Genomic DNA, 23,890 nt, shown 5'->3' with positions numbered 1-23,890 from the left:
AGGCAGGGGATCATCTGCGCAGACGACCGATCTAGCGCCGCCCGTTATCCTAAGGCTGCACTGCGAGGGAGAGCTGGCAAATACAAAAGTATCAGACGATGGAACTGCCAGACTGAAGCTCTCGTTTCATTGTGAGCCTGTGAACACGGTCAGAGAGCGCGGTAAGGTAGTATATATGCATCATGTGACCGCGTCCCGTCGACACTTAAGCCGAGTCCAAGAAGCCGGAGACAGATCAACCACCACCACATCCTCTCCCTTAATCCTCCCCCGCCCGCAGATACCCCAGTCATGCTCTCGTTGTTGCGCTCGCGCTCCTCTGCCGCGAAGCAGAACGAGGCAGCAGCGAAGCCTCCCGCTGACAAGCAAGAGGCGACCAGCACGCCTACCACCCCGCAAGTTGACACTGCGCAGTCACTGGATGCCGCCACCAGCCCCGCGCCTCCTACAGACAGCACAACCGCCCTAGCCCCTCCATCAGACGGCGCGTCCTCCTCTGCCCCTGGATCTACCGCAGGCAGCGCTGGTCATCAACCGCCTGCGGCCGCGAAGTCTCCTCCGCGCGCAGCGAGACGGCTCTCATGGCGGCCCTTCGCTAAAACGTCTGGCAGCAATGGGGATGCTCGTCCCGCTACCCAGCAGAATGAGAAAACCAAAGTCGACAAGCCTGCAGCCCCCGCAGCCCGTCCCCTCGTGCGCACGCGCTCGGAGAAGCAAGCGCAGGAGTCCGCGCTGCTCGTGCGCGAGCTCATCGTCGGTCCGTCGTCAAAGGCACCCACCAAGGCCAAGTCGAAAGCACACTCCAGCGCCGAGATCGAGAAGGTCAAGGCCCAACTGGCGCGACCCAAGACCGCGAGCAAGGTAATTGCGCAGCTCCGGCAGCTGTCGTCGTCAGACGAGCCGGTGGTCGTGGGCAAGGGCCTGAACGGGGAAACGCTGACCGCTCTCCCCAAGGGTCCCATCCACGCCGTCTGCCTCCCGTGCACAGACGCGGAGGCGCACGACCGCCACTTCTCCCGGCTCACGGCGGACAAGACGACAGCTTCCGAGGGTGCGCAAGGTACTGAGGATGGGAAGACGACTACAACTACGCGCTCTGTCTCGGTCCATGTCCATGCTACTTCATCAGAGGCCGAGGTCTGCAGCGTAGCAAATGCGTCCATCACCACTCTCAACACAGTCTTCTCGGAGGTCAACCTCGTCAGTCTCATCACTACGCCGGACTTGGGTCTCGGCGGGCCGCCAGATGGACCGGGAATCCTTAGTGGTGCATTACCGTCAGCGCAGACTATCATCAAAGGTGTCGAGCAGATCACGCCCCAGCTTATGGCGTTGGGGTATGCGACTGGCAAGTCGGTGTTACCCGACCATGCTGGTATGTGATTATATGTTGCAGTGTGAGTAGAGACAGGCTGATCGCGTTGTCAGGCATCTATCCACCGACCGATAGGATGTCAGTTATCACTTGTATGTCGTGTATACATCTGTCTCCAAGCAACTGGCTGACTGTATGCATAGACTGGTGGGGCTTCGAGGTGGCCATGCCTCCGCCGTCCTTGCATTACCTCGACGTATGCCGTCGTCCTGATCTTACTCCGTTCAAAAATTGACATTTCTACCCTCGTTGCTCTGCATTACAGAATGTGCCGTCCGTAGCGCACGCCGTTGTCAACTTCCTGACTGCGCTGTCTGTGGCAGAGGGCGGCGTACGCGAGATCATGCCCTTTGTGCGATACATCTCGCAGTTCATCGACACCGAGTTTAACATGATCAAGCGGGAGAACGAAGGGAAGGGAGTAGTCTGCGCTGCAACGTGGTATGTTGTGCCTTCTAATGTCCGCGATGCTTATGAACGTCATCTCCCTCCAGGATCATGCCTGTAGCCCTCGTACCTCGTCCATGGGACTTTCCACAACCTCCTCCCAAGTCTGTAGATTCAGCGAGTGAGCCTCCTACGGGCGGCGCGGATGCTGCCGATGCGCCTGCAGTTGCACCGGAGCTCGGGCCGACGTCTGTGCCTATCATGGTCACACCGAACGGCGCGTCCTCTACGGCGAATCCGCCTGAGGCCGCCCAGAACCTCCCTGAGGTCAAGGTTACCCCGCCCACGCCTCCTGCGTCGCAGACGCTGAAGAGCAGCACCGAAACGGAGCACCCCGCCGTCGCTCTCGCTGCTGCTCCTGTCGTAGAGGCTGCAGCGTCGTAAGCCTTGCAAATTGGGCGTACAGAGACTTTTCTTCGTCATTACTGTACGTCACTGGGACACTTTCGGGCACTCGGGCACTCTGGATCCTCCCACGTTTCCTATGCCATTCATATGCGGATACCCTCCACTCTCGATCATTGATAACTTCCAGTCGCTTGATACGTTAGATCGTACGTCCGTTACATTTGTTCATTTCTCGTCTCGCACGTATCTCATTCCCCTCCCGTAACGACCCATCATGACGTTCGTTCACTATCATCCCTTCCGTAGCCAGTGATACCCACATTTTGTACGAGTACAGTACAATGGCGATAGATGTCATCTCATTGCATACACTGTCTCTGACATGGCGAGAGTGGTTGTTGACGAGGCTTGCACGCGAAGCTATACACCAATCAAGATATCGTATTGTTACACGTTACTAGTCGTCGGGCGTAGCTCTTTACAGATGCACAGTACACTTCATATGCATTTCGTTCTCTCCTTGCACTACAGAGCGATCATTGTGTCTTGACGACCTGGTCAGGCTCTGCACACGATCCTCAGCGATGAAGACATGGTTGAGTCAAGGGAACGGAAACGCACCAATGTAGTCGATGATGCCGCCCTGAAGCGACTGCAACTGGTTCAAGTAGGAGGTGGGGATGGTAGCAGAGAATCCCTAAGGTGCGAGAACGGTTCAGTTCAAGACGCTCAAGCCATGTGGTGAAGGGATATGCACCTTCAGAAGCGAGCCGAAGCGATTGCCTACTTCACCGCCTGAGTATGCACGGACGTCAGAGTCCGATCTTATGCGCGATTGAGAGATACGCACCGTTGGCACCGACGTCTGCCGCGTATTTCTCAACATCTGCGTCAGAGACGTGGTCCTTGAAGACCACAATGTACTCTGTCGATGAAACACAGACATCAGCACACATCGCGCCTGACCGCAAGCTCTCCACACGCACTTCCGGAGTCGGACATATCTGAGAGGTTTCTGCGAGCGGAGGAAAGGTGTCCAGAGATGGGAGTCCTGCGCAAGATCGCAGCTGGCCTGGAGAGGTATAAGTACGGCTGGAACGCGCAGTGGCACCTCAAGGGACTATATGCACCTGCGGATTAGGAGTCGAGCCATGCTCCGATACCGTGCCGCTGACGCCACCGGCGCGTCTGCCAGCACGTGCGCGGACGCGTCGCGTTCCGGCGCTCAGACGCGTCCCACGCGGTGACGTCGAGCAGCCAATCGTCGTGGGGCGGGGCGCGCCGCCCGAGCCTGAGTCAGCCACGGCCGCGTCCAACGCCCGCAGCGGACCCGCAAGAGAAACGGTCAAAAGGTTCGAATGACGGTTGACCTGGGTTGATCACCGCTGATGTATGTTGAGATTGCCTTTCCTCAGAAACTGTCTGGTGCCTCAAATCCGAAACTATAACCCCATCATGCCCACTGTGACCCGCTCAGCAAGCGGGGCCACTGCTGCAAGGACTCGGTCGGCCGCGAAGAAGGCCGCAACGGCCAACTCGTCAGACTCGTCAAGCTCAGCAACAGAAGCGAAAGTGAAGAGTGCGAAGAGGAAGGCTGAACCAACTAGTACCGAGAAGACATCCAGGAAGAAGGCAAAATCGAAGGAAACAAGTGAGGGCGACCCCCCAGTACAGCAATCCACTACTCTCGACGCTCCAATCCTGCCATTGAAACAAGATGCTGAGGATGCACCAGCGCTGGTCCCCGCGGTGCTCACATTCTCGTTTGAGGAGGCTAAGCAATACTTAATCGGCGTGGACCGACGGTTTGAGGAAGTCTTCAGGCGAGTGAAGTGTAAGCCTTTCGAACATCTCGAAAGGGTCGATCCGTTCCGGTACGCACGCAGACAGTGATCGCTACTCGGTAACGATCATACATGGCTGACTACCCGTGTTCCAGAACCCTCGCAAACTCGATCATGTAAGTTCCAGCCGTGAAAGGGTGCTAATGGCCTCGCGACTGATCCCGATGGTATGGCAGGGGGCAACAGATCTCCTGGAAAGCTGCCAGGTCCATTACGCACAAATTCATTAGGTTGTTTGACCCGTCAATCCCAGAGGACCCTACAGATCACTCCAGGTACATCTCGATATCCCCACGAAGGCATCGTACTGAAGAATCTGGTTACAGTGCCACGTCATTCTTCCCTAGTGCCAGGCAGGTTGCCGGCACGGATATCACCACGCTCAGGAGCGCAGGCCTGAGTGGCAGGAAAGCCGAATACGGTCAGTGCCCATCATATGCAGAGAGACAGATAATTAACGCATGGCTGTACAGTGCTCGATCTGGCGTCCAGGTTCGCTGACGGTCGTCTGTCGACAGAGAAGTTGCTAGCGTCGGACGATGAAGATCTGTACGAAATGCTTACAGCTGTGCGGGGCATTGGCAGGGTATGTCACTATCCAGGATTTATTCTCGTTATGACACTGACAGTTCTTTTGCCGCTTCAGTGGACGGGTACGTGCATCATGATCACTATCTGTATGGAAAGGCACGCCTGACTGCCGTGGTTGTAGTTGATATGTTTGCAATGTTCTCCTTGCGGCGTCCAGATATCTTGCCTGTCGGTCAGTTGCGTCAGGCCATCGAATTGCTGAGCGGTCCAATGCTTAACTCTCCTCTAGGTGACCTCGGTGTACAACGCGGAGTGTTACGCTGGTTCCTGTCGCTGCATGCTCCTACCACTCATCCGCTTACCATCTCACCCGAGAAGCTCCCGAAGCCGGAGGAAGAAGCCGAGAAGAACCAAAGCAACGGAGACGTCCTTCCTGTACTCGGGGAGGACGCAGCAGGCAGCCAGAGCCAGACCCGCGCACTGACTCCCGACCTATCCTCCATCCCACCCGCGCCCTCCGCGCTCCCAGAGACACCCGTTGAGAAAGACACCACGAAGGACAACAGCCTAGCCCCCTCCGATGAGGACCGCGGTAACCCTCTCCCCCCGCCATTTACGCCGTCGATCAACAAGACACTGAACATGGCGGCGACCGCGGATGATTTTGCGCCGCCGCCCCTGCCTGAGGGACTGACAACCGGGGTACTGAAGAGTCGGCTGCAGGGCAAGAAGACGAAGTACGTCGGCTGCTGATGAACACTGTCGAAAGCCGGCTAATTAAATGTTGTGGATCCGCGTAGGGGCGTGCTGCTGACACCGAAGGAAATGGAGGAGCTCACGGCTAGCTGGCGCCCGTATCGCAGCCTCGGTGAGTGCCTAGATTGTGCAGCGTGGACGAGCCGGTAATCAAGAGCCCCGTCTTACAGGTGTGTTTTATATGTGGGCGTTGGCGGAACCGCCCAAGTAGGGTCGACTTGTATGACTTTGTGGCCCGAATGCCCTCAGAACGCTGGCGTGACGCGTCTTTGTGCTGTTGCTCTCGTGTGGCATATTTATGTGCTCGGTTGGCTAGGACGGAGTGTATCAGCAGTGCTCGCGACGTTGATGGGCAGATTTTCCTTAGGCTCGATGTGGCGTGGTTCGCTCTATCGATTCGATGCGACGTGAAGTCGAGCTTACTGGGTCCGGTTATATTCGCATCTGCTCGATGGCATACGGCAACTGGGCACCGCGCAATGAAGCGTAGCTGCATCGACGTCTTCTTGTTATGCAGCGCTACCTCGAGCGATTAACCCTCTTTCGGCGGCGATAGCGCTGGAGGATCCACACGCTGGTCGCCGCCAGAGGCCCAGAGCGCGGTTCTATCTCGCAGGCCACGTCGGCCATCCAGAGGCCTTTGCGCTGGCAGCCGTCGCTCGGCTACCAAGGCTCCGCCCCTTAAGCACAGATTGGGCTGCCATTCCGGCTGCCTTCCCTCCCAGGTCGGCGTTGCATCGGGAGAATGCCCAATTCACTCTGACGGCGATTGTGATGCATTGCAGAGGCGCCGTGCGATGTGCGATGAGAAGGTGCGCGCGAGCAGGCCCGTGGACACCGGCGCTGGCCGTCTGCCACACGCTGGCCGTCCTTCCTCGCCGTCTGTGCCTGCATATAAGGCTCGGGCCTCCCGCCGTGGCCAGTAAGCACCCGCTCCCCGCTTTACCTGCTCCCCGGCAATCTCACCCGCCGCGATCCACTCCGATGCCTCACTCAGCACTCTTCCAGCAGTGGCACGCCTCCCTCGAGGAGCAGGCTGCCCGGGCCTGCGCTGCCGCCGCCGCCCCTCCCGCCGCGGGCCCGTCCCAGGAGCGTCCTTCCAAATTCTTCCAAGAGTGGCATGCGGCGCTGGAGGAGCAGGGCCAGCTTGCTTCCCGCGCCGTCTATGGCACGCACCAAACCGTCGATGCGCCGGTTCCCGCTGCGGTGCCGACTCGCCAGCGAGAGATCAAGCGGCTTTTTCGCGTCGTCGAGAAAGAACTAGCAGCCACCCCTTGCGTCGGCGTGACGCATCCGCTCTACGCCGAATGGAAGGAGCTGCAGCAGGTTTGTGGACAGCACATGGTAGCCGGCGTCGATGCTGATGATACCCTCTAGCAATACGGGCAGCTCCAAGCGCAGTACCATAAGAGCGTGCGCATCTGTAGCACGTATCTCATACGTCAGTCCCTTTCACTTTGTTGACGTTGGTCGTGTCTTAACATGGATCTTAGGCACTATGCATATATTCCATCCGGAAGCATTCACTGGACCGGATGGTGTTCAGGCTAACACGGCCTTGACCGAAATACTAAGGGTAATTCAGACAATCACGCATCCGACGATCGTCTGACTGACCTGAATTGACAGGTCGTACGCATGATGCAGGAGGACGCAAAGCGTGTCGAGTACCTCTTGTACGATCTCCAGGACGAGATCGAGGCGTTCCCTGCGAGGGTCATGCATGTCGCAAACGCCTCGGGCAGAGCTAAGCCTCGAGGTCTATCCGGGTGGCTGAAGAAGCTCCGGGCGTCGTTGACTAGGCCTGTCAAGGCACTGCTCAAGGCCCTTGGACGGTGTTCTACCCGGCCTAATGGCCACATTCGACTCGGTAGCTCGGAGAATGGTGAGTTGAGCGACACGAGCGGGCCTGTGATCACCCAGCTGATGGCCGTTTGCTAGTCGCTTCATGCTCCGAGAAACATCATTCAGCACAGACAGCCCAATCGAGCGTGCCCTCGACAACTGCCTACCAGTGCCAATTGCTCGTCGACACCCTTTCGGATCTGATTGACGCGTCTCAGCTCATCGAGCGTGCCTGCCACGACGTGCACCAGGCTATCTACCTCGGCTCCATCGTACGTGATCTATTGAGAGATTCTGAGACGCGACCGCTGACCGGCCTTCTGTAGACCTCGTCTGCTCTCATTCGCGGCGAGTATATGAGGGCTGCCTCCCATGGCTCGGCCCAACTCTACGCACATCTCGATCTGGTTGCTCGGATGTAGCGCGCCTCTCGATCTCGCACTCGGACGCTGTTGTCGCCTGCTCTTTTCGCTTTCACAATCTTTCGTACCAGTGCCACCGCTCTTTGTCGCTAAAAGTTGCCCTTCGTGTGGCGCATAGTCAACTGTATTATACTGTCATACCCACTTGTAGAATGCATCCGATTTCATACCCGTCGAATGAGCGGCTGCCGCCGACTTTCGTTGTAGTCCGCCGACGGCGGGATTCGATCTTAGGAGCCGTCATGCCCAAGTGGGGTCGCTTCGGATCATGTGACGGCACATCATGATTCATTCGCTGCATCCGGTCCCAATCGGGTAATGGTTGCAGTTCGACAACATCGACGTCGGTGTTATTGACAAGCATAATTCGACGGCGGACGTCGGCTGCTGCTCGACATTTCGAGGTCAGTAAGGCATATGCTTATGTCAAACGCGGCGAGTCGCTGAGCATGTTTCTCTACCGTTGCCCCCATTTAGGCGTCAGTCCGATTAGCGTGCAGCTACTCACCAACTGCCGGTGAACTACGGTGACGTGCGTCATGCATCACGCCGCAGCGTGCGCTCTGCATTTCAGTGCATCCCTGGACTTCATCTGTCCAAGAAGTGTGTTGCAGAGACTCAGTGGATCATCTTTAGGCTTTCTTCTGCGAACCGGGATGTGGGCGGCCAGCGTGTCACCGCACGGCTTCGAGGCATGCCGGGCGATCTCGACACGTAGGTAACGCATCCTCGACTACGTTCGACAAGGTAGCGATCGACTCCTGACAGGTCTCGGCTGCTCTCCTCGTCGTGCCGGCCCAATAAATATTGGCCCACTCCGATCCAACCACCACCACACCTCGTCTCGCCTCTCCCGCGCCGTGCGACCCCCTCCCGCTTCCCTTGTATGCTGCGGTGTGTAGCACTCACGGGAGTCCAAAATGCCCCTCTCCTCTGAACACACGCGCGACCAGACCGAGACGTCCTGTTTTGGGTTGCTCTCCCCGCCCTCCGATCCGGGAGACGCGCCGTCTGCCCCCGAGGCCTACGCGCTCCAGCCGCAACTGAATGACATCGAAGAGCAACCCCACTCTCACGAGGAGTACTCGCCGGACGAAGGGGGTCTGACGGGCGAACTGTACGCTCCCTTCGTCCCGGCTGAGCAGGCGGGCACCTCCGCCCACGGTGCGACACCACCACACCTACTCGATCCGTATTCGTTCTCTCCCCTGTCGCCCCTTCCCTCCCTCTCTGCGCCTTCATTACCGGGCCTCCAGCCAGATGTCCCGCAGCACATCTTCCATTCGTCTACCTCTGCACCCCCGCAGGCGCTGGACCTCGCCAACGCGTCGCTTGAGATGACGTTCGCGGATAACAACTACGATGGCTACCACAATTACTCCTTCGATCCAGACGCGTCCCCCTTCATGCAGGACAAGCAACTTTTTCACACGAATGTCCTGCGCGACTTCTCTAGCTTTAGCGATCCCGCCGCGTCGTCCTCCGGGTTCCTGTCACCCTTGCCTTCCGTATCTATGCACAACCTGTCCGATTCCACCGTCTGCAGCACGGAGTCCTTCGATATACCGCAGACGGTCTCGCCCGCTGCGCTGCACCAACCCAATTTCTCTGGTGCCTATGCATCCGACGACACTTTGCTCACAAGGGGCCGTCTGTATTCTCCACGCTTTCCGGTCGAGCACAAACTCGATTTAGTCTTCGTACGATCCTACCTGCTCGGTGATGAGCTCGGCGCCGGAGGCTATGGGTTCGTCATGACGGCTCGCCACCGTACGGAGGGGAACGAGGTGGCGGTGAAGTTCATCATTAAGAGTAAGGTGCCGGACCATGCGTGGGTGGATGACGGGTACGGCGGACGAGTCCCGGCGGAGGTCATGCTCCTCGGAGGGCTAGAGCATCCGAACATTGTCAAGTGTTTCGAACTCTACGAAGACGAGACCTATTATTACATGGTGGGTAACTGACGGCGTATTATGTTGATCAACTACTGACTCGACCGCGGCAGGTGCAAGAGTTGCACGGCACTCCTTGGGTATCGAAGAAAGAGAAGAAGGCGAAACAGCCGACTGCCCCAGGCTCGCTCTGCACCCCGTCGGCTTCCTCGCCGCCGCTGCTAACTCCTTCCTTGTCCAACGACTCCATGTTCGACTCGGTACCTCCGACACCATATATGTCGTCGGACAGTCTACGTGACCTTCCTTCTATCTCGGTCTCTCTACAGAGTCCAATGTTACACGAGCAAGGATCCGCTCTTTTTGCCCCACCGCACATCCAACATCCGTCGCCATCGGCGGCTCAAGAAGTGCAGGAGAAGGCTCAGGGGGAAGACCATGCGCATGGTCTACTTCGGGGGCCGCTTCCGATGCCTCTGCCTCTGCAGGTTCGCCCGAACTTTTCAAGGCGTCCATCGTACGACCTCTTCGAGTGCATTGAACAGAGCAAGTATAAGCGCCTCTCCGAAAATCAGGCGCGATACATCTTCGCGCAGGTCGTGGAGGCGGTATATCACTTGGATAGCAAGGGCATCACGCACTGCGACATCAAGGACGAGAACCTACTCGTAGACAGCGACCTAAGGGTATGTTTCGTTTGTCTACCTGTGACACAGAAATGCGTCGCTCACATTCACATCCCACCAGGTGAAGCTCATCGACTTCGGCAGCGCTGTCTGGGTAGACGATCCGTCAGCGCCTCGGCCATACTACCACCAGTTCTACGGTACTACTGCGTATGCGTCCTCCGAGATACTGCGGAAGATGCCATACCGCGCCCCACCTGCTGAGATATGGACGCTCGGTGTGCTGCTTTCGTACCTCCTGACGGGCCATTCGCCATTCCCGACTGAGCTGGACGCGATCGAGGGACGTATCACGCTCCGCGAACTGGGCTCTGCGCGCCTCAGTCGAGCGGCGATCTCGCTCATACAGAGGTGTCTAGAGCGGGACCCTGATCGTCGTGCAGATATTGTGGAAGTGCGCGGCCATCGATGGTTGGTGGGCGCGCTCGAGCGGGGTGGACAGGATCAGTAGGCCTTGCCTCTCCCGAACTCTGTACTACATGGCTTGGCTCGACGGCATATGGTCTGACTAGTACTTCTCGTTAATCTTTGCGCCCCTTCACGCCATTCATTCCCCCCTCGTCATATGCGCCTCTTGATTCTTATCGCATCTCATCGCACGGACATTGCATATGTGCATCATCATGGTTGGCTTCATCGCATACCCTTACCCTTACGACCTGTATTTTTGGCATCTGTGGCCCGTGGCCTACCTTGTATAGCGTAGTACTGTATCGTAGCCCCCCATCGTCATGTGGACCCCGAGTTGTGGATGATAGGCCTTGACAAGTATGTCATGCCTCTCGTCAGAGACAGTTGGCGGCGTAATGGACGGAGCATCGTGAGGCCGGACGAATCGAGGGACAGACATGTTGTTAGGTTCACGTTTGTTGGGGAGCTGGATAGTGTCATGAGGCGTTCGTAGGTGGGGTGAGACGTCGCAGATTTTCAGAACAGCGCTGTGGGGCCTGATTACAGGACTTGTGGAAGATGATGGCCCCGGCGAGACTTGTCTGGACTCGCTCGAGCCTGTAAAGGTGAGGATGAGTCCTGAGAGCATGACGTTACAATTAAACTTTACCTGGAGACGGCAATAGATCCAGAGGGGAATTAGCGCAGTTCGCGTCGAGCTCGCGTTGCCCTCGCACTGGAGGCGAAACATCACCGAATAGCGGTCTTCAACCGGCCAGGTACGCCTCAAAGCCTTGGACTTGGCCAACACAACCACATCAATCCCGATGGCTCCAGGCCTAAGATAGGTAGCCTCGAGCTTCATGAGATGATCGATTCGAGTGCTGTCAGTCTAGTGACTTTGGAGGGTTACCGGGACGGTTGCCGTTGCATTAGCCTCTGAGACAGAGCCGCGTCCGTGTACTACTGAGATTTGAACTCGGGAGAGAATGCGAGTCTGTAAACTCCATACGAACGTGCAGCGGAAGTGTTATAAACGACACTTACTTACCGCAAGCAGGTAATGTCAGCTAGGAAGCGCCGGCCGGGGACCGGGGGCACCAACCAACTCGGGAAGAGCCGGCCCCGCCAGCCAATGGGAGCGGGTGCATCACAGAAAGCCCGCTCATCGTTCAGTGCGGCGACGCCGTCCGCCTCCTTACTCACCTCTTTCTCCGTGTCTTCTCACCATGTCGCTCGCTACACTCAGGGGAGCTGGTATGTTTTTATTCATTTGGCCGGTTTGGTACGGTACTTACATCGTTATTGCTGTCGCAGTCGCCAGCGCAGGTCGTCGTGCTGCCTACAGACCGGCAGTCGGTGTATACGGTGCGTTCTCTATCGTCTCCTATCTCACGAAAGGGCCTCATCATGTTCTGGGTATCATAGCCTCCGCATCTCGCAATGTACACTCGTCAGCACCAGCTGCATCACCGGAAGTTCCTACACATTCAACAAACCCTGAGGAGCCCGTCACTCACATTGCGATGCGAGGTTCCAACCAGCTGAGTCTGGAGACACCACAGAACAAAGCTGGTGAGTTCGTTGCCGCTGTCAAGTTCTTCTTTCTTGTACTAAGCGACTATTCTCGCCTCTCAGAATATGTTCTGTCGACTCTGGACAAGGTGGTGAATTGGGCACGGCAAGGCTCGATGTGGCCTATGACTTTCGGTGCGTGTACCAACTTCATTCCGGTCTGCAGGTCAACTCATGTCTTTACTTGTGAAGGTCTTGCCTGCTGTGCCGTCGAGATGATGCACATGGCTGCTGCTCGGTACGACCAGGACCGACTGGGTGTCGTCTTCCGTGCTTCTCCACGACAGTCCGACATCATGATTGTCGCGGGTACACTGACGAACAAGATGGCTCCCGCTCTGCGTAAGGTCTATGATCAGATGCCCGAACCCCGTACGTATCGTCAACCTACATCTCTGATAGCCGTTGCTGACCTTACGTCCCAGGTTGGGTAATTTCCATGGGTTCATGTGCCAATGGCGGAGGTTACTACCACTACTCCTATTCCGTCGTGCGCGGTTGCGATAGTATGTCTCCTGGTTCCGTCCATTTAAGGGGCAGTTGATTCTCATACACGTGCAGGAATTGTACCGGTCGATATCTACGTGCCTGGTTGCCCTCCAACTGCGGAAGCGCTTCTCTATGGCATGCTGCAGTTGCAGCGGAAGATGCGCCGGAACAGGAAGAGTGTTCTCTGGTAAGAATAGTTGATGACGACTTGCTTCGCTACCGATATTGACCAATTCAATTCATTTAGGTACCGGAAGTAGAACAGCCAGATAGTGGCGAGAGATCCGGCGGTGGATTGCGGGAATTTTTCTGCAGCGGACGTGGACGATGTAGAGCTTGTCGTACTGTACAATGAGCATCTATGGTAGTAGCCGGGTGTCGACTATTGACGTTGTGGTGTGATTGAGTACGATGCCATCCAAATGCCTCGGACCAGAGCCCTCATTAAGGAACGCGGGCGAGGCATGGTGCGGGGCGGTGACTGCCGGCGGTTAGGCGCGTAGAGGGCACTCAACGGTCACGCATGCCCGTTTGTGCTTCAGCTTCACCTCCAGCGACCAGATCTACGGCCGTCCAGCAGGCTGTCTCGACACCCACGCACTTCTCCGATTCTGAGTTGGCTGCTCCCAGCGTCGGCAAGAAGTCACCTGGATCTATCGCCCTTGCCGACATACTTCTGCCAGTCCTCGACTTCTCGGCGCTGGCCCCCGCTAACCTCATTGTTGCCCCCCATCTTCCTCGCTACGCTCTCTAGTTAATCTTCTCTGTTTCACTCCGATCAGGCCTCTTAAGTTCCTCTGCGACTGAGGGATGGCCACCGTATTGCAGCTTCCTCCTCCTGACACCGGTCCAGCCTTCAACGAGGTCTCAACGGGGATATCACCTGCACACGCCCATATGAATGAATACGCAAGCCGTCTTTCCATTGCGGAGTTCGACCAGCTGGGAGACACGCGATATCCCACGTTGAACCCCGCTCCCAGGCCTCTTGCGTCTGTTATGCCAATCAACAGACCTGGACGACATGCAGATGCCCCCGCACCCGTCGATGCGCAGGAAAGTTGGAGGGACTATCCGATGGGTGGAAATGCCGAGGTATGGAGAGGGGAGCAGCTTTTGCAGGAGGTCGCGGCCGGGGACCAACGTCGTGAAGATGCGGCCTCCGCTTCCAGCAAGCCATCCGCGCAGTCTCCAAACGCGGAGAGCACGCTGCAGCCATACTCTACGCCGTCTGGGAGCCCCCCGCGCATGTCAGATCGTGTTGGACGTGAGGATTCTTCTCAACGCCGTCCATCATCGCGAGGCCGCTCCGCAGAGGCCTCCCGACTTCCTGCAGAGTCAGCGCAAGCCCCAGATATGGGTCAGCGCTCGTCGGGGTTGCGCCAATCCCAGGCGCAAGACCAATACGGTTCTGCACCTCCCTCGTCGCCCCGCCATCCCGCCTTACCTTCAGCGGGCATAGGTGGACCTAGCGCTTCCGCCACATCACCAATCGTTCCTCTCGTCGCTGGTCCTTCGTTCACACCGTCTGGCATGCAAGTCCACCTCTCATCCAAACCCCGCGCATCGGCGCAATATCCGACATATATTACACCTCCCCCTGTCATGAACAACATGAACGCCACTTACACTCCGGCTCAGGCCCCCCGTGAGGAGGTCTGCGTCGAGTGTGCCATGCGTGACCAAGACATGGCCGACGTCGATGTCACCGGCCCCGGCGTATGGGAGCGGGACAGCGACGTGATGTATGAGGAGCTCCTCCACAGAGAACTGGAAGAGGAGGCTGCGGGTATTGCACCCCCGGAAAACTCCTCTCGTCCACGGGCGAGGGGGATGCCGTTGTCCGAGCAGAACCTGCGTGTCTGGCTCAGCATTGTGAGTCCCTACCCCAGGATCATCATGGCGTGGTACTAACCTCCTTTGTTTAGAACCCCAAAGAGCCCTCTTCCCGGCAACAGACGCTGGATCAATATGTCAAGTCGCAACGGACCCTACTGGAGGCCGAGGCGCTTGCGCATGCTCGTGCTATGCGCGAGGCCAAGCAGCTGGAAGAGAAAATGCGCGACACGTATTCGCAACTTCGTCGGTCGGCATACGAGTTGGGGACTACCGCACAGCTCAATGACGATGCCAGCGGCGTGCGGATCAAGCCCCCGCGCTCATCATCTGTACCTGCTGCCTCCGCCCTCGCGAAAACCGACTCACAGGGTCGCGAGGTGACCTTGCTAGAGAATGGCATGATCGTCGAGCACGTCGACGTGCGCAAGGAAGAGAAGGAGGAGCGCGACCGTCAGCGGAGGGAAGCGCGGCGCGACAGAAGCCGTGCTCGCAAGTCATCGCGTGGCTCAGCCATCGACGTTGCCTCCATATACTCCATGCCCGTTCCGGGGTCGCAGAGACTTGGGACCAACGACAGTGGGTTCTTCTCTGGCCCTAAGGGCAGCGAGTCTCGTTACTCGCAATCGTTCTCTCCGAGGCCGAGCAGTATGCTTACGACCGGAGAGCGGCCGCACATGCTGCCTCGTGCGTACTCGCAGGCGTCGTTCTCTGACATGCAAAGTATTGGATCTTCGACGTCACCGAGGCGGTCCCGGTTCTTCGGTTTCAAGAACCTCACCGCAGGGTGGAGGAGTCAGGAGAGCTTTGCGCCATCAGGTAGCATGATGGACATGCAGTGCGTTGCGTTCGTTGTTGCGAGGGTAGTCCGGTTTACTGAATGTTTGTTTCAAGCGTCGCTCTGCAACGAGAGGAGCAATACCTACAACAACATCCGCTAGCAGAGCCTGTAAGCAATACACCGACACTACGTGTTGACGACCACTGGGTGCAGGAGGAAGGCTCGTCCCGCACCGCAACGCCTGCGAATGGCTTGGAGCCGAAGAAGAAGAAGAGCGGGTTCAAGAAGATCTGGAAGATCGTGACAGGTTCCAAGAGTAGTTCCGGGCAGAAGGGTCGTCCTGAGTCGCGATCGTTGGAGAAGTCTGAGGACTTCGCTCCGCTGGCCCCCCCGCCGCCATTGTCGTACCTGGTGGACAGGGACCGTGGTCCTGGGTCCAGGCGGCACGTTTCCACTCCTTCGTTACCTACATCTGTATCCCCTAATCCTGCGTCCCCGTACCCCGCCTCCCTCATCACTGCACCTTCTAGCATCATCCCCTCGCCGACGTCCGGTAGACATCCCGCGCCGGACAAGGACAACCTCAGCGACAGCCGCAAGAATAGCGGCACTCTGGAGGACCATCATTCCCGGGCGCCCTCTGGGGATGCCTCTCCGGATCTGGACGCGCGTGGCCGCCCGGCCCAGAGTTCCTCGAGGACGCTGTCAAGTCTAGGACCGCAGACTCCACCCACGGCGCAGTCGCGCGTCTCCATCGCGATTCGGAGGGACAAGTCGCTACCTCCGTTACCAGCGGAAGCAGTTGACTTCCCTCAAGGCAGTCCCATGGCCGAAGGGCGTCCGCAGACGATGTTCACGTATGGTCATCTGCCCATGTCATTCTCGAGCGACAAGCTCCAGCCTCCACAAGCGCCATTCCGGACCTCCGACAAACGCAGGCAGTCATTCGGTGGTCTGACATCGAAGGCGATGATGCAGAGCCTTCCAGTCAAGGGAGTGTTCGGATCCACTCCCGTACCGCCCTTCCTTGCAGAAGAGCGATACAGCGAATTCGGCGCTTCGCGATTCTCGCTGAGGGATGCTGACAACTCTCGTGGGACCGGGACGCAACGCTCACGGGATATTACGGCACGAACCAAGCGACCAAGGAGTCGCTTCGGGCTGTCAGCACTCTTCGGGAAGAAGTCGTCGCACGGAAGCCAGAGTGGGGAGAATGGCCAGGACGTTTACCCCAACGGCCTCAGGACCTCGGGGTCTGACCGTGAACACCCTGTGATTGGCAACGGGAATAGCCATGCCCACACAGGCTCAACCTCGGCGCATAGTGGCAACCAGCGGATGTCCGTCGCGTCGCGAAAGAACATCGCAGAGCTAGTCGACCAGGACCCTGAGTTCGTTGCATACCGGTATCCATCGACAGATGCACGGTTCGAGGTGCGATGATCCTGCTCTAGCCCTTCCTTCACTTGTCTCTCGCATTTTGGTTCTATTGGCTCTATGGTAAAAGGAGGCCCTGCTGCCGTGTGGCGGTTGTACATGATGTCTGGTGCAGTGCTCGTTAACCTATTTCGCTCACGCTCGTTCTCGCTATGTTGTCCTGTCGGTCTAGTCGACACTGCTACTGTTTATCCTAAGCACCGCTGCTCGTCGCATCCCCTCACTGATATACGGATAACCGTTCGGACTAATTTCACCATGCCCCATCGATGATCTTGCATTTGTCTGTCACACGGACCCTATCCTAATGTCCGCATTCATAGTTCTAGCCACCTTGGCGATTGTGTATGTTAGAGTTTCGTTGCCGTTTATTTGAGTTCACACTTCAGGAGAACTTTCAGGACCCTTCAAATCCGACCACGTGATCGGCACGACGCGCGTCGGTGGCGCGAGGCAGTTTCATTCAACTTTCACTTCCCCTTGAGCAAGTTCCTCGAAACCTCAGTCGCTGTGAACCTCTCCTGGTATTTCTACGCTATCTGCAGCCCACGGGATATCTTACTCCTTGATCATATGGTTTGCTGTTTACATGCTTCATTCAGTACTAGTGCGTCGCTGCTCACTGAACGACAGGCGCCTCGAGGTCTGTCTGCGGAAGAGAAACGCGTGAAGCTTCTGGAGATCTTCCATGAGACGGTAAGTGACAATAACAGGTTGGAGTTGGCTTAAGGTCTGACGGTTGAGACACAGAAAGACTTCTTTCAGGTTTGTTACGACATCATATGCCGAGTGCATGTAACACTGAGTACCCAATTCCAACCGTAGCTCAAGGAACTCGAGAAGCTTGGTCCAAAAATGAAGGGCATAGGTATTTTCTCAGTGTTTCACATGTATTGCTGACTATATGGATTGCATATCCTTGAAGTTTCACAGTCTGTCAAAGAGGTGCTGCAAAGCCTCGTGGACGATGGCCTGGTACAGGCGGACAAGATCGGCTCATCAAACTGTGCGTCAATCTTGCTTAGCCTATTTGTATTACGACTGACTGATTGCATATGCATTCAATCCTATCTACGCCGCTCTGACTTGCCTCAATCCGCATATATCCGCATATACCCAGTCTTTTGGAGTTTTCCTTCGCAGCGAGGGGCTATGGTAACCATGGCTGCCTTGACACTTATGTCCTGTGTAGAGGACTGACGATTTATAAGATGCAAAATCGACTCAATGCAGTGAAGGGGAGCCAGGAGTCCTATCGCGCGCAATTGAAAGAGCTGCATGCCGCGATTGAGACAGAGAAGGCTGCAAGGCCCGAGAGCGTAAGCATTTTCACATCAGGATTGCTTCTCACTGTAAAATCTCTCTAGACGGAGAGAGATGCATCGCTTTCGCGCCTATCAGCTGCTCAGAAAGAGCTGCAAAAGCTGGAGGCCGAGCTCGCTCAGTACGGCGCCTGCGATCCCGTCAAAGTAGAGGAAAAGAAGCGTGCGGTAATGCTGGCGAAAGAGGCTGCCGTCCGATGGACCGGTACGCACATCCGTTGTTCCTGTCATGCAGGTCATAGCGTCGCATAACAAACAACGCTGGACTGCCTGTACATGACGCAACCTTACATTGACCTACCGAAACAGACAACTACATTCTGTTGCTCGGGCATTTCACACGGCAGAGTTGTGTGGAACCCAGCGAAATCAAGAAATACCTTGGTGTTGACGACGACTACGAGGATATATGTTGACTGCCATCAAGTGTCTGTGCTCTCTTCCCGCCGATGTCTGTCCTGTATTCTGCTGTATTTTTCTAATGTGACAGGGATGATCTTCGCTCTTTTCTCTGTGTACGTTCGGGTGACACAGACTGCTCGCCGGCTTGGAGCAGCTGCAACAGTCGGTGAGTGATACGTATTCTCCTTCATGGGTACAAGCTACTCAAGGATCTCCGGGCCTAGGGTGCCCGACACCTTGAAACTGGAACGTAACAAGTGCCTCCTTCTTTGCCTCCTTCTCGCAGCAGAAGGCGATAAAGACTCGGGGCGCCGTCGGGTAGTCCCAAATCGCTGTAGCGCCCGGGATTGCAAGCAGACCGCTGAACGCCGCATCCGCCTTGACCTCCGCTGCATGTCAGTATACGCGTCGCATTGAACGCTTGAGCTTGAGGCATGACTTTGATCTCAAAATGCTGAAGCGTTACGCTGTTGACGTTGCAGGACACAAATGCATACATTGGTATGGGTATGTGCTTCTTTCAGCGTACAGAGAATCGCACTGATATCAGCATACGAAGGTTTGCGGAGGCTATGTTGGCATTGCGTAATGTGCGATACCATTCAGTGCTACGCATATTGAATGCTCAGGCTCCGTTGCAGCGAAGCCGGGTGGAGAGTCAAGGGTGCCATCGTGTGTATCGCATGCTCAAAGTAGTACTGCGGTGGCGCTCATCGGTGCTGTCCCTTGCAGGTGTTTCAATTTTAGCTCGACTAGAAGAGAGCACTCACTCAAGTAGGACTAAGAGCAGTCGGCGTTCCTCGGGGTAACGGATCAATCGATCATGCCCGGGAGCGTCACGATCCATTTCAATGGTTTGGACTTCACCTCTGACAGCTGCAGCCAGGCTGCAGTGTAACAGGGAAGATACCCGACACAATCCCATCACAGACTAGCTCCGGGTCGGGATTCCATGAACCGCAGGTAACCGGAGATACCGCGACTGCATAGCTATAAATTAGAGCAGAGTTCTCTTAGCAATGCTACCGCACCACCACGATAGCACACTAGCAAGTCGACTTCATTTGCCAACTGTCACAGTCGGTGCCGTTTCCATACACTCTGTTTAACTATGCCGTCGTACTTGGTCACAGGAGCCAACCGAGGCCTTGGGCTTGCCATGGTCAAAGAGCTTGTACGTATGAGCCTCCCACATCTTGTGGGCCCATGACCTATACTGATACAAGCCACTATTCAGCTCAAAGACCCACAAAACGTGGTGGTGGGGACCGCACGCGATCCGGGACGATGCGAAGCGCTTGAGGCGTTGACCAAAGAGTACCCAAGCGATCGGTTCGCGAGCGTCGCCTTAAATCTCCTTGTCAAGTACACCATAGACAAAGCGGCGGAAGACACGGCTGCGCTGTTGCCAAATGGCCTGGATTACCTGGTCAATAACGCGGGGGTCTGCCATCAGAACGTCGTACCATTTGAATCCGTGTACGTACGCTGTCACGTTTGGTCAAGCATTCCGCCTGAGTTCACCATCATGCTTGAGCAGCGATATGGATGTGCTCGTGGAGGAGCTACACGTGAACACGGCGGCACCACTATATCTACTCCAGAAGTTCCTCCCGCTGATTCGCAAGGGTTCTGAGAAGAAGGTGATGCTCATATCATCGTGCCTGGGATCACTGGAGGCCGCACCTATGTTCCTTGGGTGCAGTGATAGCTATTCGCTGACGAAAGCGGGCCTCAATATGTACGTCTGTTCGTTTTGGTTGAGGCGTACAATACCTCATGTGATCTGCTTTCCGCCTAGGTTGGGACGCAAATGGGGTGCGCTTCTGAAGGAGGAGGGCGTGACAGTAGTAGTTGTCCACCCAGGTAGGGACTCGGAAATCGGATACAAGCTGCCTAGGTCTAACACCGAGTAATCCAGGATGGATTGACACCGACATGGGCAGTCATATCGAGGACTGGGTAGCGCAACATGCTCCTGAAACTCGGAAGCTGCCCCCTTCAGAGTCTGCTGAGGGGTGTCTCAAAGTCTTTCAGATAGCAAAGCTCGAGAATGCAGTTGAATACTACACATGGGATGGTACAAATTTGCCTTGGTAATCCGAGTCATCAGTATACGGACTACTTATCCGCATCGTAACCTGTATTGTAGGCGACGGTTATTGTTGAACCCAAGTCGAACGGCGAGTGCACTGCATGCAGATCGTAAGTCCGCTATGTATGATGAATATATCATGGGGCGCAGGTCGGGCTATTGACCTAGCTTCTTCGAGGACACGCATTGGATGCAATCCACAACTGTGGCTGTCACTCTCAATGACAAATACTGACCCTGAGACGGTCGTGGAACAGGCGTCGAGTGCCGGGCCGAGGCCGCGGCCTTAATCACTTTCAAAGTTTCATACTGAACGCCCGCCCTGGCGCCTAGCGCTCGCTGTCATCGACTATAGGGATCGATACCACGCCCTGGTGCTCTAGTAGCGCTCGCGACGTCTAACCTCAACGTGTCCTCAACGGTCGCGGTCACACACTGAAGTGCGCTGAGGACCTATGGTGTGCTTCCCAACTTCTGTTGAAAGCTGGGAAGTGAACGTTGGCACCAGTCACGCTAAGGTAAGTTCCTCACTTGAACTGAAGCTGTACTGGCTCAAAGAAACGATCACCCAGTTGTCCGCCATAATCTGGGCTGCCATGAACCAAGCCAGAACCATGCTGTTGCGAAAGCGGATCCGGCCGAAGAAAACCGCGGGTACCCGTCGACGCGTACTGCCCGTGCTCCCGCAGGAGATCATCGACATGATCATATGCTCGCTCACTCGAGGGGCTGACTGGTACACGCTCCGAAACTGCAGCCTGACGAGCAGGAATTGGCTTTCGATTAGCCGTGCTCAACTTTTCCACTCCATTGTACTGCATAACGAAGGCTACCTGCGGAAGGTACACACGCTCCTGGAGAAGTCCCCGCACATCGGAAACTACGTACGCAGGCTCGAACTCAACTTCGACGACGCTCGTTCTTCGCAGGCACGCATGCTTCTCAATGTCGTCTTTGAGCACCTTGGGAATGTCCGAATCCTGGCTCTTTCTGGACGCTTCCCACCTAATGGCACGTTCAGGTTGCCGCGAATGGGCTCCGTCACGACGCTCGTCCTCTATCGAATGACGTGCCCGGCGATTGATGATTTGTCCCGGCTATTGGATTCTCTACCTAACGTCAGAGTATACAAGATCGTAGCTCTCAGTATGCCAACCACGGCTACACCCAGCCAGTCCATGTCAACATCGGCCCTCGCACCCAGTGCTCACGAGTTGAACATAGAACGCTGCCACCCCATCACGTATCCCTTCTTCTTATCGTCGCCGTTGCGCATTTTGAGCATCAAAGTGGACCAAGAAGCTCAGCTACAAGGGTTCCATGATGCGTTCCGGACTAGTAATGCAGCGGAAACACTGAACACACTGCGACTCGAGGTGTGGGATCCCACGCTAGGGTGCGATGAAGGTACGTCTCACATCACCATCATCGCAGAACTACACTGATCATTTGAGAATGCCAGGCTCGTCTCAGAAGTTCAAAAGCATGCTGGGACAGTGCCCCGCACTCAAGCACGTACACTTCTGCGCGTACCAATCGATCTCATGGGTTGCTACACTACTATCGTGTGCGACCCCTGATCTTGTCACGATTCGCGTAGACGGCTTCGTGCGTCACCTGGGCGAGCTGGAATATTTGGCCCGCGTCCTAGACCACGATCGCTACCGCCGTTTGGAGAGGGTGGATACGAAGCTGTCGAACTTCTCGCTGCTCTCAAACACGGTCAGCGACGTGGATCTGAGCACGAACAGCTTTCAGCGCGTCTTTGGGTCACTGATAAAGCGAGGGAAAGTGGTGATGGGGCAAGGGCGGTAGGAGGGCGGGGACCTCGCCGAGCTTGGCAATTCTGGGTAACGAGGCTTATGTTGCATTGACAAGAGAAAGGCTGCGAGACACTGGTGTCATTGACAGTCGTACGAATATTCATGAACTCTACGAGTACTCTACGCTACTAATGTGCTCGTCTATGATCTCGGACATTGTGAACAACGCTATACATAATATAGGACCATCAAACGAGGCTTGGAACTTCGCGGTCAAACTCAATCGTCGAGGTGAAGAGCGCTGATTTGGGTCACCATGTACTGATTTTAGTGTTGCAGCGGTGCCAGCGCAAATCTCGAAAGCTGCTGCCGAAGTCTGTCGTTATTTATCCAACTTCTAGTAGGTCACGATGTGGAATGGGTCCAACAGGCCCGACAAGGCTGACTATGGCCCAACGAGGCTGACTATGGCCCAACGAGGCTGACGATGGGCCGCGACCATCAATCACTAGCAAGTGCCACTGAGGCTTCAAGCTTCAAGTTCGTGAGCCGCACGGACGCCGATACTGGCTCAAGTTCAAGTTTCGAGCGTTACTGAATACTGATAGTGTCGTATACCTCCCTCTAGAGAAGCTCTACAAGTACGCAGTGCATTGCGTTCTATGCCAGCCACCCTTCGGGCGCAGTCGGAAAGGCTGACAGCTGGGTTGACACTCGAGGCTGACGCAGTCAAGTTCGAAATCGACGACGGTGCAAGCCTCAGGCTCTCTGGGGACGCATATAAACCCGCCCAGATGCGCCTTTGCACTCCGGGCTCCTTCGTCCTCTACCTCCACCTGCGTACAGGCAAGGTTCACCCCGGCCACGGTGAAGGTAAGCCTAGCTTCCCCTTGACTATGCTCTGGTACCTATTGGCTTTACAGTAAGAATTCTCTGTCCTTCGTCGTGGTCGTTAGGTACGTACATGAACTCTGCCAGATGATTCTTCCTGTCACTGACCTCGAGCCCGCAAGACATCTTCGACTGGCCGAAGATGGGACGCACGCATCAGGTTCTCGATCGCATCACGTCCCACCGAGTGGGTCCATAGCCTATGTCAACCCCATGGCTACACGGGTCCGTGTGCTCTCATGATCATAGCGTCCGTCGGTCGCTGACTGTAGATTGCGTTCTGCTTGCAGGCCAGTTATCCGTGCCGACCCACCACACCCGGTCTGACCACACGGTGGCGACCACCCCGACCACGTTTCGCGGACGCCACCGGCGGGCCATCACCCGCCCATCTGCAATTCGTGGTCAACCACATCCCGACCCGCTCGGGGTGCGACCTCTGGGCTCAGTCGAACCAGGCGGTCACCGCGCGCCCGGGGGAAAATCCCTCTGGTGCGCACATGCGTTCTGAACCGCGCAAGCGGACGGAAGGAACGCGGCAAATCAAGTAACCCAGGACATTCGGGAGGCAAAGACTTCCCTGGAGCATCCTCGTCTGTTGGAAACCAAAGATGAGAGCTTGTTCCGCATAATCAAGGTGAGTATCTTCGTCTGGCGAGCGCGATCTGGTCGGTTGACGTGCGCGTGAAGCGAACGACCCAGGTCAAGAGAGGTCGACGCACAATCAATGGTAGCGGTTCGGACGAGCACAAGCTCGCTCGAC

At 56.3% G+C, this 23,890-nt stretch overlaps 10 protein-coding genes across 10 annotated transcripts; 9 read left to right on the top strand and 1 right to left on the bottom strand.

Annotated features, from left to right (window-relative positions):
• Positions 1-244: 244 nt before the first annotated feature.
• Positions 245-2,547, top strand: C8Q71DRAFT_846960 (uncharacterized protein). The gene is made up of 5 exons (XM_047926651.1): positions 245-1,375; positions 1,429-1,467; positions 1,519-1,571; positions 1,641-1,816; positions 1,870-2,547. The coding sequence occupies exons 1-5, from the start codon at positions 292-294 to the stop codon at positions 2,204-2,206; spliced, it is 1,689 nt and encodes a 562-aa protein (XP_047781147.1). The 5' UTR covers positions 245-291; the 3' UTR covers positions 2,207-2,547.
• C8Q71DRAFT_749242 (uncharacterized protein) lies at positions 2,548-3,312 on the bottom strand. The gene is made up of 5 exons (XM_047923194.1): positions 3,157-3,312; positions 3,021-3,095; positions 2,928-2,965; positions 2,792-2,867; positions 2,548-2,735 (listed from the first exon to the last, which is right to left on the bottom strand). Exons 1-5 carry the CDS (start codon positions 3,170-3,172, stop codon positions 2,707-2,709), a joined length of 234 nt encoding a protein of 77 aa, XP_047781146.1. The 5' UTR covers positions 3,173-3,312; the 3' UTR covers positions 2,548-2,706.
• A 144-nt stretch (positions 3,313-3,456) lies between these two features.
• On the top strand, positions 3,457-5,794 carry C8Q71DRAFT_509690 (DNA glycosylase). Its single transcript, XM_047919039.1, has 11 exons — positions 3,457-3,522; positions 3,571-4,044; positions 4,110-4,130; positions 4,191-4,289; positions 4,341-4,435; positions 4,488-4,600; positions 4,661-4,667; positions 4,727-4,777; positions 4,835-5,282; positions 5,346-5,413; positions 5,472-5,794. Exons 2-11 carry the CDS (start codon positions 3,626-3,628, stop codon positions 5,510-5,512), a joined length of 1,362 nt encoding a protein of 453 aa, XP_047781145.1. The 5' UTR covers positions 3,457-3,522; positions 3,571-3,625; the 3' UTR covers positions 5,513-5,794.
• Positions 5,795-6,230: 436 nt separating this feature from the next.
• On the top strand, positions 6,231-7,264 carry C8Q71DRAFT_749237 (uncharacterized protein). The gene is made up of 4 exons (XM_047923193.1): positions 6,231-6,627; positions 6,679-6,742; positions 6,795-6,877; positions 6,931-7,264. Exons 1-4 carry the CDS (start codon positions 6,286-6,288, stop codon positions 7,240-7,242), a joined length of 801 nt encoding a protein of 266 aa, XP_047781144.1. The 5' UTR covers positions 6,231-6,285; the 3' UTR covers positions 7,243-7,264.
• Positions 7,265-9,322: 2,058 nt separating this feature from the next.
• C8Q71DRAFT_795640 (kinase-like protein) lies at positions 9,323-10,597 on the top strand (the record flags this gene model as incomplete). Its single annotated transcript, XM_047925621.1, has 3 exons — positions 9,323-9,520; positions 9,574-10,146; positions 10,208-10,597. The coding sequence occupies 3 exons, from the start codon at positions 9,323-9,325 to the stop codon at positions 10,595-10,597; spliced, it is 1,161 nt and encodes a 386-aa protein (XP_047781143.1).
• A 1,063-nt stretch (positions 10,598-11,660) lies between these two features.
• Positions 11,661-13,135, top strand: C8Q71DRAFT_509331 (NADH-ubiquinone oxidoreductase 20 kDa subunit). The gene is made up of 7 exons (XM_047919037.1): positions 11,661-11,793; positions 11,854-12,111; positions 12,175-12,246; positions 12,304-12,483; positions 12,537-12,617; positions 12,673-12,787; positions 12,848-13,135. The coding sequence occupies exons 1-7, from the start codon at positions 11,766-11,768 to the stop codon at positions 12,858-12,860; spliced, it is 747 nt and encodes a 248-aa protein (XP_047781142.1). The 5' UTR covers positions 11,661-11,765; the 3' UTR covers positions 12,861-13,135.
• Positions 13,136-13,410: 275 nt separating this feature from the next.
• C8Q71DRAFT_704234 (uncharacterized protein) lies at positions 13,411-16,660 on the top strand (the record flags this gene model as incomplete). Its single annotated transcript, XM_047920368.1, has 3 exons — positions 13,411-14,475; positions 14,529-15,274; positions 15,331-16,660. 3 exons carry the CDS (start codon positions 13,411-13,413, stop codon positions 16,658-16,660), a joined length of 3,141 nt encoding a protein of 1,046 aa, XP_047781141.1.
• Positions 16,661-17,243: 583 nt separating this feature from the next.
• C8Q71DRAFT_795637 (meiotic nuclear division protein 1) lies at positions 17,244-18,392 on the top strand (the record flags this gene model as incomplete). Its single annotated transcript, XM_047925620.1, has 9 exons — positions 17,244-17,261; positions 17,288-17,350; positions 17,405-17,419; positions 17,480-17,522; positions 17,580-17,660; positions 17,775-17,809; positions 17,866-17,973; positions 18,022-18,181; positions 18,286-18,392. 9 exons carry the CDS (start codon positions 17,244-17,246, stop codon positions 18,390-18,392), a joined length of 630 nt encoding a protein of 209 aa, XP_047781140.1.
• Positions 18,393-19,390: 998 nt separating this feature from the next.
• C8Q71DRAFT_509623 (uncharacterized protein) lies at positions 19,391-20,703 on the top strand. Its single transcript, XM_047919038.1, has 5 exons — positions 19,391-19,552; positions 19,616-19,857; positions 19,919-20,119; positions 20,180-20,244; positions 20,300-20,703. The coding sequence occupies exons 1-5, from the start codon at positions 19,490-19,492 to the stop codon at positions 20,476-20,478; spliced, it is 750 nt and encodes a 249-aa protein (XP_047781139.1). The 5' UTR covers positions 19,391-19,489; the 3' UTR covers positions 20,479-20,703.
• Positions 20,704-21,069: 366 nt separating this feature from the next.
• On the top strand, positions 21,070-22,288 carry C8Q71DRAFT_856000 (uncharacterized protein; the record flags this gene model as incomplete). The annotated part of the gene is made up of 2 exons (XM_047927244.1): positions 21,070-21,880; positions 21,936-22,288. 2 exons carry the CDS (start codon positions 21,070-21,072, stop codon positions 22,286-22,288), a joined length of 1,164 nt encoding a protein of 387 aa, XP_047781138.1.
• Between the last annotated feature and the right edge of the window lie 1,602 nt (positions 22,289-23,890).

Source organism: Rhodofomes roseus (assembly GCF_022264815.1).
Source record: "Rhodofomes roseus strain CIRM-BRFM 1785 chromosome Unknown C8Q71scaffold_6, whole genome shotgun sequence".
Classification (NCBI taxonomy): domain Eukaryota; kingdom Fungi; phylum Basidiomycota; class Agaricomycetes; order Polyporales; family Fomitopsidaceae; genus Rhodofomes; species Rhodofomes roseus.
The sequence above is the reverse complement of the archived record's forward strand: the minus strand, read 5'-3'. Positions and strand labels throughout refer to the sequence as shown.